Source organism: Impatiens glandulifera, chromosome 6 (genome assembly GCF_907164915.1).
Source record: "Impatiens glandulifera chromosome 6, dImpGla2.1, whole genome shotgun sequence".
NCBI lineage: Eukaryota > Viridiplantae > Streptophyta > Magnoliopsida > Ericales > Balsaminaceae > Impatiens > Impatiens glandulifera.
In genome coordinates, this window is record NC_061867.1 from 46,235,439 (window position 1) to 46,247,871 (window position 12,433).

The 12,433-nt window shown below is 32.4% G+C and overlaps 1 protein-coding gene across 1 annotated transcript; it reads right to left on the reverse strand.

Annotated features, from left to right (window-relative positions):
* Positions 1-4,889: 4,889 nt before the first annotated feature.
* Positions 4,890-5,731, reverse strand: LOC124943690 (secreted RxLR effector protein 161-like). Its single transcript, XM_047484166.1, has 2 exons — positions 5,489-5,731; positions 4,890-5,264 (listed from the first exon to the last, which is right to left on the reverse strand). Exons 1-2 carry the CDS (start codon positions 5,729-5,731, stop codon positions 4,890-4,892), a joined length of 618 nt encoding a protein of 205 aa, XP_047340122.1.
* Between the last annotated feature and the right edge of the window lie 6,702 nt (positions 5,732-12,433).

Consider the following 12,433-nt stretch of genomic DNA (forward strand, 5'->3'; position numbering starts at 1 on the left):
TATGATTTTATTCTTAATTTGTTTATTAAATTAATATAATAATAATAATATATAACAAATATATATATATATAATAATAATAATAATAATAATAATAATAATAATAATAATAATAATAATACTTAATTTCAAAGTGTTTAGTAAATTTGGATATATATTTGAGTGAAAATGGATACTTGGATCGTGGGTTGACCCGCCTAAAAACTTAAAACGGTCAAAAATAAAATTAAAAATTTTATAGGTATGTTTGAAACTTGCAATCTAATAAAATAAGCACAACATTTTAATGAACTAGGTTAATAAAATTTTATATTTAAAATTTAACACCAAATTTAATTAAACGCATGACATTCTTAACAATTCAAGTTCAATTTTTAACTAACTAATATATATATATATATATATAATAATAATAATAATAATAATAATAATAATAATAATAATAATAATAATGCTTAATTTCAAAGTGTCTAGATTTTCGGGTAAAGAGCTGTGATTAATTTGGATATATATGTGAAGAGTAAATGTATACTTGAGTCGGATTGTGAATTGACCCGCCCATAAATTTAAAACGGTTAAAAATAAAATAAATAAATGTTATATACATATGTTGAACTTAAAACCTAACAAAAATAAGTGCAACTTTTAACAAACTCTTTAATTCATCCAAATATATATATATATATATAATAAATTTTAATAGTGAAAAAAAGAATTCATCCAAATATATATATATATATATATATATATAATAAATTTTAATAGTGAAAAAAAGAGTTGAGTTAATTAGGAAAAGAATTGACACATTTTTTTATTTTTTATTTTAATAATAAATCTAAATAAATAAAATTTAAAATTTATTTAAAACAATAATAAAAAATTAACACTATTAATATAATTATTAATAATTCATTCATATATATATATATATAAAATAAACTTTAGTAAAAAAATAATAAATTTTAAATAAATATTTATTAAATATTTAAAAAAATACAACTATTATATATATATATTAATTGTTAGTCATATAAATTATATATGTATCAAAACTATAAATATAAATCAACAATTTTAAGTGATTTAGTGGTTGAAGTGTTAATGTTACATAATGGAGACCATGATTCAAATTTCGTTAGGCACAATTTTTAAACTATTAAAAAATATTGATGGTTAATATGTGAAATAAAAAAACGATGGTTTATTGAAGTGAGGAGATGGTTGGATGTGAATGATATTAGTTAAAATATGCGATAAAATTGGTGGGTTGGTAAATGACATTCACAAAATTAGAGATCAATTGAGATGGATGCATGATTAAAATATGCGATGAAATTGGTGGTTGGGTAATGACATTCACGATATGGTAGGAGATAGTTTGTTGTTTGTTGATTTGACCAAAGTGAAAATGTAAAGTCACAATATTATAGGTCAATTGAGGTGGATAAAAATATGGAATGAGATGGTTGATGAGTCGAAGTGAGTATGTCACACAATGAGAGGTCGACTAGATCAGTTGAGGTGGATAGAAATATGGAATGAGATGGTTGGATAGTCGAAGTGAGTATGCCACACGATGAGAGGTCGATTGAAGATTGATGTGCCAAAGTGAGGGTAAAAGAGATTGGTAATGTATCAAAATAAAGTTTAAGATCACGGTATGAGATGTCTAATTAAGGTGGATAAATGTGAAATGAGATGGGTTGGTCACTCGAAGTGAAGATAAATAAGTCGGGTTGTTTATAGTAAAATATGTGAGTAGATGGATTGTTTGACCAAAATGAAAGTAAGGTCTCGAAATGAGAGGTCAATTGAGATTAGTGGGATAAAAAATGTGGAATAAAATGGTTTTGGTTAATCAAGTTAGTAAGGTCACACTATGAGAGGTCGATTGGGGGATTGATAAGTCGAAGTGAGGGTAAAAGAGATTGGTAACGTTGGTGATGGTTGATTTGACCGAAATGAAATTGTATAAGGTCACACAATGTGAAAGGTTGGTTAAGGTGTGGATAAATGTGTAATGAGATGGTTAGTTATCTGAAGTGAGGATAAAAAAGTCAAGTTGTATATTGTAAAATATGTGAGGAGATGAGTCACGAGATAAGAGGTCAGTTGGGGATTGGTGACCAAAGTGAAGAGTAAAAGAGATTGATGATGTTGGAGATGGTTGATTTGACCGAAGTGAAATTGTAAGGTCTTATATGAGAGGTCGATTATTGTGGTGGATAAATGTGGAATGAAACTGGATTGTTAGCCGAATTGAGGATAAAGAATTGTAAAATATGTTAGGAGATGATTTGTTTGAAGAAGTGAAAGCAGGGTCTTGAGATGAGAGGTCGATTGTGAATTGATGGATAAATGTGGAATAAGATGGTTAATGAGTCAAAGTGAAAGTAATGTAACAAGATGAGAGATCAATTGTGGTGGATAAATATGGAATTAGATATATGGTTAACCGAAGTGAGGATAAGAATATCGGGTTGTATACTATAAAATATGTGAGAAAATGAGTTGTTTGATAAAGTGAAAGTAAGGTCTTCGAGAGAATATGGGCCGGTTGTGATTGGTGGATAAATATAGAATGAAATGATTTTTGATTAGTCGAAGTGAAATTAAGGTAAAGAGATAGAGGTTGATTGAGAAATAAATTGATATTGATGGTTAAAATATGCGAGAAAATTAGTTGTTTGACCGAAGTGAAAATTAAAGTCACGAGATGAGAAGTCCGATTTGAATTGATAGATAAATGTGAAATGAGATGGTTGGTCAGTCTAAGTACTTTAAGGTCACGAGATGAAAGGTCGATTGAACATTGATGGTCTAAAGTGAGAGTAAAAAAGAGATTGAAATGTTTGAAATTTTTGATTTGACCAAAGTGAAAGTGTAAGGTCATGAAATGAGAGGTTCATTAGGAAAAAAATATGTGATGAGATATGTAAAAAGATGAGTTGTTTTACCAAAATGAATAAAATGTGGAATGAGAGTGTTTTATTTTTTATTTAATATATTTTTCGTGTTATTAAGAATTTTAAACATTGAAATATATATTATTATATTTTTATTTATTAATTTTTTTTGTTTATATTTTTAATCGTGTTTCTAAAATTAAAATTTACAATTTTAAATAAACTCACGATTTTACAATATTACAAATGACCAATAATTTTAAATAAATTCTCGATTTATATCGTATTATTATAATCAATTACTGACCTAATAATTATTATTATTGTGTGATTTATTTTTATAAAAACTCATTCAAATATGGAATTTTTTTCAACATGATCTAACCAAAGATGATGATAAATGTCAAATTTAAAACTTTTATGATAAATTTGGTTAAATATAGAATTTTCCTAATTTTTTTTCATTTTAAAAACTCTCCTGGTAATATTTTCATATATTTAAGAGTCCAGGATAGCTTTTGTTAATTTATGTACAAATTTTGTTAAATTATTATTTTTTATTTATTTTTTTACTTAATATATTTTTTACAACTAATCATAATCTTCTTCAACATATTTCAACCTCACCTCCATCATCTCCAACTCTTTCTTTTTTTACTTTCTCTTACATGTGCTTCTCCACCGACCTCTTTTTACAACTTTTTTGATCGGAAGTAATTGTTTTTCAGATTTATTTTCCGTTCTTATTATTGTTCAAAGAAATATAAAACTAAATCTTATGATTGAAAATTAAAAGGAAAGATCAATAGAACTTTGTAATTTTTTTAAATATTCAATTATATAGGTCTATGTTAATAAGAAAAATGATGTTAAAATAGTAAGAATAGACAAATAATAAAGGAGAAGTGTTGGTAATAAGAGGGCAAAAAATATTTCTTTTTTGTTAATCTCAAATTGATTCTAGGGGTGTTCATCGGTCTTCAAATTTTTTGTTTTTTTTCGTCAATTCGAAAACCGGACCGAATTCGAATAAATTCTAATTAAACCGAACCGAATTTTATATTCGGTTTGAACTTCGAATAATTCAAATTCAAACCGAATTCAATTTTCTTTTATTTTAAACTCAAAATAAAATGTACCAACCAAGAATTGAACCCGGGGTCTATACCATGGTAGAGTACTATTCTACCACTAGACCACTAGTATTTTTTTTTAGTTTTTTCTTTTATTATAAATCTTAATTCAAAACATTATAGTTTGATTATTTTGAACTTATTCTTAAGTTAAGTTTGGAATAATAAATAATAAAAAATGAATTCGGTTTTCGGTTTGGTTTTCAAGTTGAAACCCAAACTCGAAAACCAATTCGAAAACCGTATTTGAATTCGAATTGGTTTGAAATTCGATTCGAAAACCGAAAATGAAATTCGAATTCGGTTTATTCGAATTCGGTGAATTCGAATTCGTTCGGATATTCGGTTCAGACCAAATATTGAACACCCATAATTGATTCTTACAAGTCTTTATAGAAAAACATTGATTTTTCATATGTTTGACTTTTCAAATAGCAAAATAAATTATTGTGCATATTGAATATGCCTGTCACCCAAATCTCTTGGTTATCTCACTCACCCCAAAACCATTATTATTATTCTAGGAATACTAAACATCAAAAATAAAACCAAAAAAACTATTAATTTAAGTTTATTCAACAATCTCCTCCTTAAACTTAAATAATATTCCCATATCTCATTCCAATCAATCTTTTACAACTCTCAGTAGTGTGGTCGGTAGTGGCTTGGTGAATATGTCAGTGGTTTGAGCTCGATTTTCAATATGCTCCAACTTCAACATTTCATTCTCTGACTCGTTCTCGGATTAAATGAAATCGGACGTCGATGTGCTTGCTCCTTCCTTGATTAACTAGTTCTTTTCCAACTCAATCGTCGACTTGTTATCAAATCAGATCACGGTCCCTTCATCTTAGATCACTCTTAAATGCCTTAGTAAATCTGAAATCCATACTGCATGACACACGCTCCAAGAGGCTGTCACATACTCTGCCTCACAGGTCCATAGAGTTACAATAGGCTGCTTATTTGACAACCAAGTTAAAGTCGCATTCTTGAGTAGGAATACATAACTCAAAGTATTTTTCCGGTCATTAACATCACCACACCAATCACTATCTGAGTAACCCATTAATCGATAGTCATCTGATTTTGAATAGAAAAGACCAAGTGAAAGGGTTCCTCGAACATATCTCATAATTTTCTTCAAGACATTCCAATGTGTATAACTTGGATCCTCCATGAATCTACTTGCTATCCAACACTCAACATTAGGTGGGGTCTCGTGCTTGTAAGATATCTTAAACTTTCGATTAAGCTTCGATATCTCCCTACATCAGCTCGTTCTCCTCCATCAAACTTTGAGAGTTTAATGCCTGGTTCCATTGGAGTGGAAATTGGGTTGTAGTCCTCCATTTTAAACTTCTTTAAAATTTCAAGCGCATACATTTCTTGGGATATCAAAATCCCTTCCTCCGACTACTTCACTTCTAGGCCAAGAAAATATTTTACCAGACCTAAGTCTGTCATCTCGAACTCCTTCTTCATTACCTCCTTGAACTCCTTAATTAGTTTTGCGTTGCTTCCGGTGAATATGAGGTCGTCGACATAAAGAGCGAATACCATCATATCATTTTCTGATTTTTTTGTGTACAAGACATGCTCGTACTCGTTTTTCTTGAAATACTCATCAATTCTCTCATTCCAAGCACGAGGAGCCTGCTTCGGCCTGTAGAGGAATTTTCTCAATCTCATCACCTTCTTCTCATTGTTTGACGTACACCTCCTCCTTCAACACTCCATTTACAAAGGCTGACTTCACATCCATTTGTAAAATCGGCCATTGGTTCTAAGTATCTAACGAGATCAGAAGTCAGATTGACTCCATTCTCGTGACAAGAGCAAAAGACTTCATCATAATCGATTCCCTCATTTTGTCTATAGCCCTTCTCCACAAGTCGAGCCTTACAACGCTCAACCTCTCCCTCAACATTCATCTTTTTTTGTACACCTATTTTACTCCAATTGGTCGAGCTCCTTCAAGAAGGTCAGTCAGCTCCCAGGTTTTGTTGGGTTTAATTGCCCCAATATCTTCATCCATAGTTGATCTCCATTTCTCGTCTTGTACAACTTTCTCAAAATTCAAATCTTCTAAGTCGGCTAGGAGACATACAACGTGAACTTCATTTGTAGTGTCACATATCTCCTACTGCTCTTGTCCATTCTCGTGACAAGAGCAAAGACTTCATCATAATCGATTCCCTCTTTTTTATCTATAGCCCTTCACCACAAGTCGAGCCTTATAACACTCAATCTCTCCCTCAACATTCATCTTTTTTTTGTACACCTATTTTACTCCAATTGGTCGAGCTCCTTCAAGAAGGTCAGTCAGCTCCCAGGTTTTGTTGGGTTCAATTGCCCTAATTTCTTCATCCATAACTGATCTCCATTTCTCTTCTTTTATAACTTTCTCAAAATTCAAATCTTTTAAGTCGGCTAGGAGACATACAACGTGAATTTCATTTGTAGTGTCATATATCTCCCGCTGCTCTTGTCCATTCTCGTGACAAGAGCAAAGACTTCATCATAATTGATTCCCTCCTTTTGTCTATAGCCCTTCACCACAAGTCGAGCCTTATAACGCTCAACCTCTCCCTCAACATTCATCTTTTTTTTGTACACCTATTTTACTCCAATTGGTCAAGCTCCTTCAAGAAGGTCAGTCAGCTCCCAGGTTTTGTTGGGTTTAATTGCCCCAATATCTTCATCCATAGTTGATCTCCATTTCTGGTCTTGTACAACTTTCTCAAAATTCAAATCTTCTAAGTCGGCTAGGATACATACAACGTGAACTTCATTTGTAGTGTCATATATCTCCCGCTGCTCTTGTCCATTCTCGTGACAAGAGCAAAGACTTCATCCTAATCAATTCCCTCCTTTTGTTTATAGCCCTTCACCATAAGTCGAGCCTTATAACGTTCAACCTCTCCCTCAACATTCATCTTTTTTTTGTACACCTATTTTACTCCAATTGGTCGAGCTCCTTCAAGAAGGTCAGTCAGCTCCCAAGTTTTGTTGGGTTCAATTGCCCCAATTTCTTCATCCATAATTGATCTCCATTTCTCGTCTTGTACAACTTTCTCAAAATTCAAATCTTCTAAGTCGGTTAGGAGACATACAACGTGAACTTAATTTGTAGTGTCATATATCTCCCGCTGACTTCTCATTCTAGGTTGTTGAGGCTTGAATTCATCTTCTGAAAGCTCGGTGGTTGTTGATATATGAGGCATAACAACCTTCGAACTTGTTTCTTCCTAAATTGGGTTACTCCAGTTCCATGCCATTGATTCTTCCACATGAACATCTCGACTGATCACCAATTTCTTGTTAATATGATCAAACAATTTATATGCCTTAGATTTTTCATCATACCCGATAAATATGTACTTATTGTTTTGATCTTCTAGTTTTGTCCTGTGTTGACTTGGTACTTCCCCATAGGCCACACTACTAAACACCTTAAGATAAAAGACATTCGGCTTCATACCATTCCAAATCTCTTGAGCAGTCTTATCTCCTATCTTTGCATGTGGACATCTATTTTGCATATACACTGCGCATTGCACCGCCTCTGTCCAAAACTTTTTCAGCATACTCTTTCCTTTCAACATAGATCGAATCATATTGAGAATAGTTCAGTTCTTTAGTTTCGCTACAATGTTTTGCTACAGAGAATATGACGCATTCAAGAAACGCTTGATCCCATGTTCCTCGTAGTATTTGTTAAACTCAACAGAAGTGAACTCACCTCCTCTATCAGATCAGACTACTTTGATGACTTTGCTTATTTTTTCTCCACCATCACTTTGAATTTCTTGAAGTTTTCGAACACTTCTGACTTCTCCTTTAGAAAATAAATCAACGCATTCCTCGAGAAATTATCGATTAAAGAGAGGAAATATCTCTTACCATTGAATAATTCTAGAGTTATCGGCCCACATAAATTAGTATGGATCAGTCCGAGTTGCTCCTTTACTCAGTATTCAGAACTGTTTGAGAAAGAAGTCCACGATTGCTTCCCAATCACACATTCTTCACAAAACTTTTTTCGAATTTAATAATAGGCAGTTCAAGCACCATTTTATTTTTCACGAGCTCGGTCAACCCCTAAAGTGAAGATGACTGAAGTGATAACGCCACTTCAAGGTTTTATCTTCCAGATCAAGTTGCATACATTTATCTTGAACTATTTTAAGCTTAAGTTTGTACATGTGGTTTTTCTTTATTTCTACATGGCCAATGAGCCTTTGAATTTATCCTTCAGTTGTAGTTCTCGGTCCTTCATTAGAGCCGAGTACCCTTTCTCCATCAACTGTCTTATGCTTAGTATGTTTCTTTTGAGATCAGGTACGTAGTAAACATCTCTAATCTCTCTGATTCCCCCATTTCTCTATTGATACCTAATCGTTCATCGACCTTTGACGACTACTTTTGAAGCATCGCCGAAAGAAATGGAACTGGACTCCATATTTGAGAGTATTTTGAATAACCTCTCGTTACCACACATGTGGTTACTTGCGCCAGTATCCAAGTATCAAAATGAGTTATCATAATAGCTTAGTTTGATCTCGGTTTCTGGAATTTTTGTCACCAACAATAATCCTTCATCTTTTTTCTCAACAAAGAAGTTTTTTGGTTCCATCTTTTTTTCTCAGATCTACAATCTTTAGAAATATGACCCAACTTTTCGTAGTTGTAGCATTTTATTGAGTAACAATCTATGGCAACATGCCCATACTTTCCACAGTTATAACTAGGGATGGCAATGGGGCGGTTCGGGGCGGGAATGCAATTATCATCCCCGCCCCGTTTTAATTTCGGGGATTTTTTTAATACCATCCCCGCCCCGTTCGGTTTTTTTCGGTTTCGGGGAATCCCGCGGGTCACCGTTAATAATTTTTATTTTAAAAAAATAAATAAATATTATACAATAAAATTATATAAACGGATTTTTTAATATAATATATATTGTAATATATTAAAATTTTATATTATTATAAAGAAATAATTTTAATACTCTTATAAAATATAGTAAATAAATAAATATATTGGTGATTTAATATATTTAATTATATTTATGGTATTCGGGCAGAATTGGGGTGAAAACGGGGTGAAATCGGGGCGGGTCGGAGCGGGGGACACAAATATCATCCTCGCCCCATCCTCGTTCGGTTTCGGGGAAAAACCGTCTCAAACGGGGCAATTCGGTTCAGTTTTCGCGGGGCGGTTTCAAATTGCCATCCTTAGTTATAACACTTAATATTGTTGTTTGTGTTTGTTTGGCCACCCCAAGCTTGACCTTGGCCATACCAGTTTTGTTGGCCGACTTGTTCACTTCTTCGTCCTTCTCTTCCTCTACCACCTAGGTCTTTGCCTCTAGTAATCTGAGCATAGAGAATTTTCTTCTCTTTTATTGTCGTCTTCGCTTGAAGAGCATGTTCAAGGGACTCCTCCTTCTTATTTTTCCTTCTCTTCTCATGCGCTTCCAGGGACCTAGTAAGATCTTTAATGGTGAGCGTTGATAGATCCTTGGATTCCTCTATTGCGCACACAATATTTTCAAAATTATTTGTTAATGACCTCAAAATCTTTTCAACAACTCGGTTTGATGAGAGACTCTCACAATTTCGATTCAGTTTGTTCACCACGGTCTCCACATGAGTAATGAACTCATATATACTCTTTTAGATTATTTTAGACTCTTTCATCCTCATGTTTTCCAAATCGCCCCTTAGGGTTTGAAGTCGAACTTCCTTCACCCGTTCGTCTCATTTGTTTGTTATTTCGAATGTATCACATGCTACTTTGAAAGATTTTGCGTCGGTTATCTTCTCAAAGTCAAATTCGTCGACAAATCGATATAATATATACAAAGTTGCCTTGTCTTTGCTCGAATGACCTTCAACGCGTTCAGCTGGGCATTTGAATACCCATCTGTGTTCGTTGATTCCTCATACCTAGTCTCGACCACATCCCAGTTATCTTGGAAGCTGAAAAGGGCATTCATCTACACCTTCTAGTTGTCGTAGTTGTCTCCTTTTGTCAACTTGGGTAGCGAGTTGTCATTGGTTAGACCTGCCATTTCCGTCAAGTGTTTACACTCAATACACACCTCACAAAGCTCTTGATCGCTCCTTTTTCTCTCTCGGTCAGCGCACACTGCGTCGTTCTCTTTTGAGGCTGACAGGTTCTCTCACACTCACCTCACACACAATGACTCTAATACCAATTTGTTGGTAACAAGTGGGCAAAAAAAAAATTATTGTTCATCTCAAATGGATTCTTACAAGTCTTCATAGGAAAGCATTGGTTTTTTATATGCTTGACTATTCAAATGACAAACTAAATTATTATGCATATTGAATAGGTATCCCACCCAAATCTCTTGGCTATCCACTCACTCCTAAAACCATTATTATTACTCTAGGAATACTAAACATCAAAAACAAAAAAAAACTATTAATTTAAGTTTATTCAACAAGAAGTAGGGTTAATGATCTATAGTTGTGTGGTTATGATAGAACCTTCTAAAATCCACTCATGACATGTTTGGGTAATACTTTGTCGCCATGGATAACGGAGACTTACCGTAGGTTCTGGTGTTGTCACCGGATAAACTCACTTCCGGTAATACTCTTTTCTGGTTTCTCGCTACGGACAAACAAATAGAATAGATTGAGAGAAAATGGATAGAGCATTCATAGTCTCTTATGAGAAAATTTCCGGTAAAAAGATCATCGATTACACCTCCTTTGCTCTGATATAAGCCTCTTTGTTAAGCTTGTAAAGATAATCATTCCCCTTCTAATCTTTAGATTCCCACGATGACACTATGACACTGCTTCTTATTTTTGTTCAGATCCATTCTAGTTAATTTGGGGGAAACTAAAAATGTGAAGTTGTTGGACTCAGTTTGTTGGATCGAAATAACTGCTTCTTATCTTTAGATTCCCACGATTATTGAGATTGAGATGTTGGTTAGAGTTTAAAAAAATATTAAATAAATAAAAATTGAATTAACACCGTTATTGACCGTTAAGGAAAAATATTAAATATAACAAAATATTATAAATAGAGTTCTTTAAATAAAAAAAATAGAAGAGTTCTAAATTTGACAAAATTTTATCACAAAAGTTCTAAATTTATCATTTATCCCATGAAAGATTATATCGATAGAAACTATCATCACAACTATGCGAAAGTTGTGTAGCTTTTTCTTTGTGTTTGGTGTTCTAAAGAATATCTCATTTTGGTGTTTTTTTTGTTTTAAATGTTATTTTTATCTTTAAATTAAAGCAAAATATATTTTTTAATATTGTATTGTCTTTTCCAGAAGTTGATAAAAGATAGAAGACATTATTTATTTTTTTCAATTATATTTCATAATTTATTTATTACTATTTCTTTGTTTTTGAAATCATTAAACTCTTATGGGAATTAAAGATTTAAACTAAAGTCATTATGAATATGAGCTTTTAGACCATACTTAACATTTGTTTTTCTTACAAATGTCCTACCATCTCCTCCTACATTTTATATTAAATTAATAAGAAAAAAAATCCATCACAATCCTTCATTTATAGAACACATCTAAATAAATATTGAATATTTCTCTCCTTCTAATTGTCCATTCTATAATGCATTGAATACTAGATTTGAGTTAGTATTATGTTGTTTCAATTAAGTATTTTGTTTAACCGAATTTTTATAATCCGAATATTCTCATGTGTATGTGGGTCGTTTGATACTTATACTCTCCGATTGTCTTGTTGATAATTTATTGAATCTGTGCCCGTTCCATTCTTAGCAAATGAGATAAAATTATTGAATTTTGAGTTATTTTGTTTTTTTTTTTCAATAAAAAAATGTCACTGAAATTGATCTTTTAGTTGAAGATCCTTTTACATGTATCTTCCCATTATTTTTTATGAGTTTCTTACTTTTTAACCATATATATATAGATCATCAACTATCACTTTGGAGAAATCTTTTGTAGTGTTGCTTAACAACCATTGGTTAAGAATAATTTTCACTGTCGTTCATAATATTAGGTAAAGATTATTTCAATATCGTTTTATTATTGACTATCACCTACATAGTCTGTCCTTGTACCCTCACTCTAAATATTATACACTAACCAACTCGTCATATTATTAACCAACACCTTTCCTCGTTTTGAACATTATGCACCAACTAACTCGTCATTAGTGACTACCATATATCCTCACTTTGAACATTTTTTCCCATCCGGCTTGTCATATTATCGACCATCACTTACCTACCTCACTTTGAATATTATGCACAATCAATTCGTCAATTTGTCGACCACCACATACCCTCACTTCGGATATTTTGTTAAATCTGACTCATCATTATCGACCAACTTCTAAAATTATA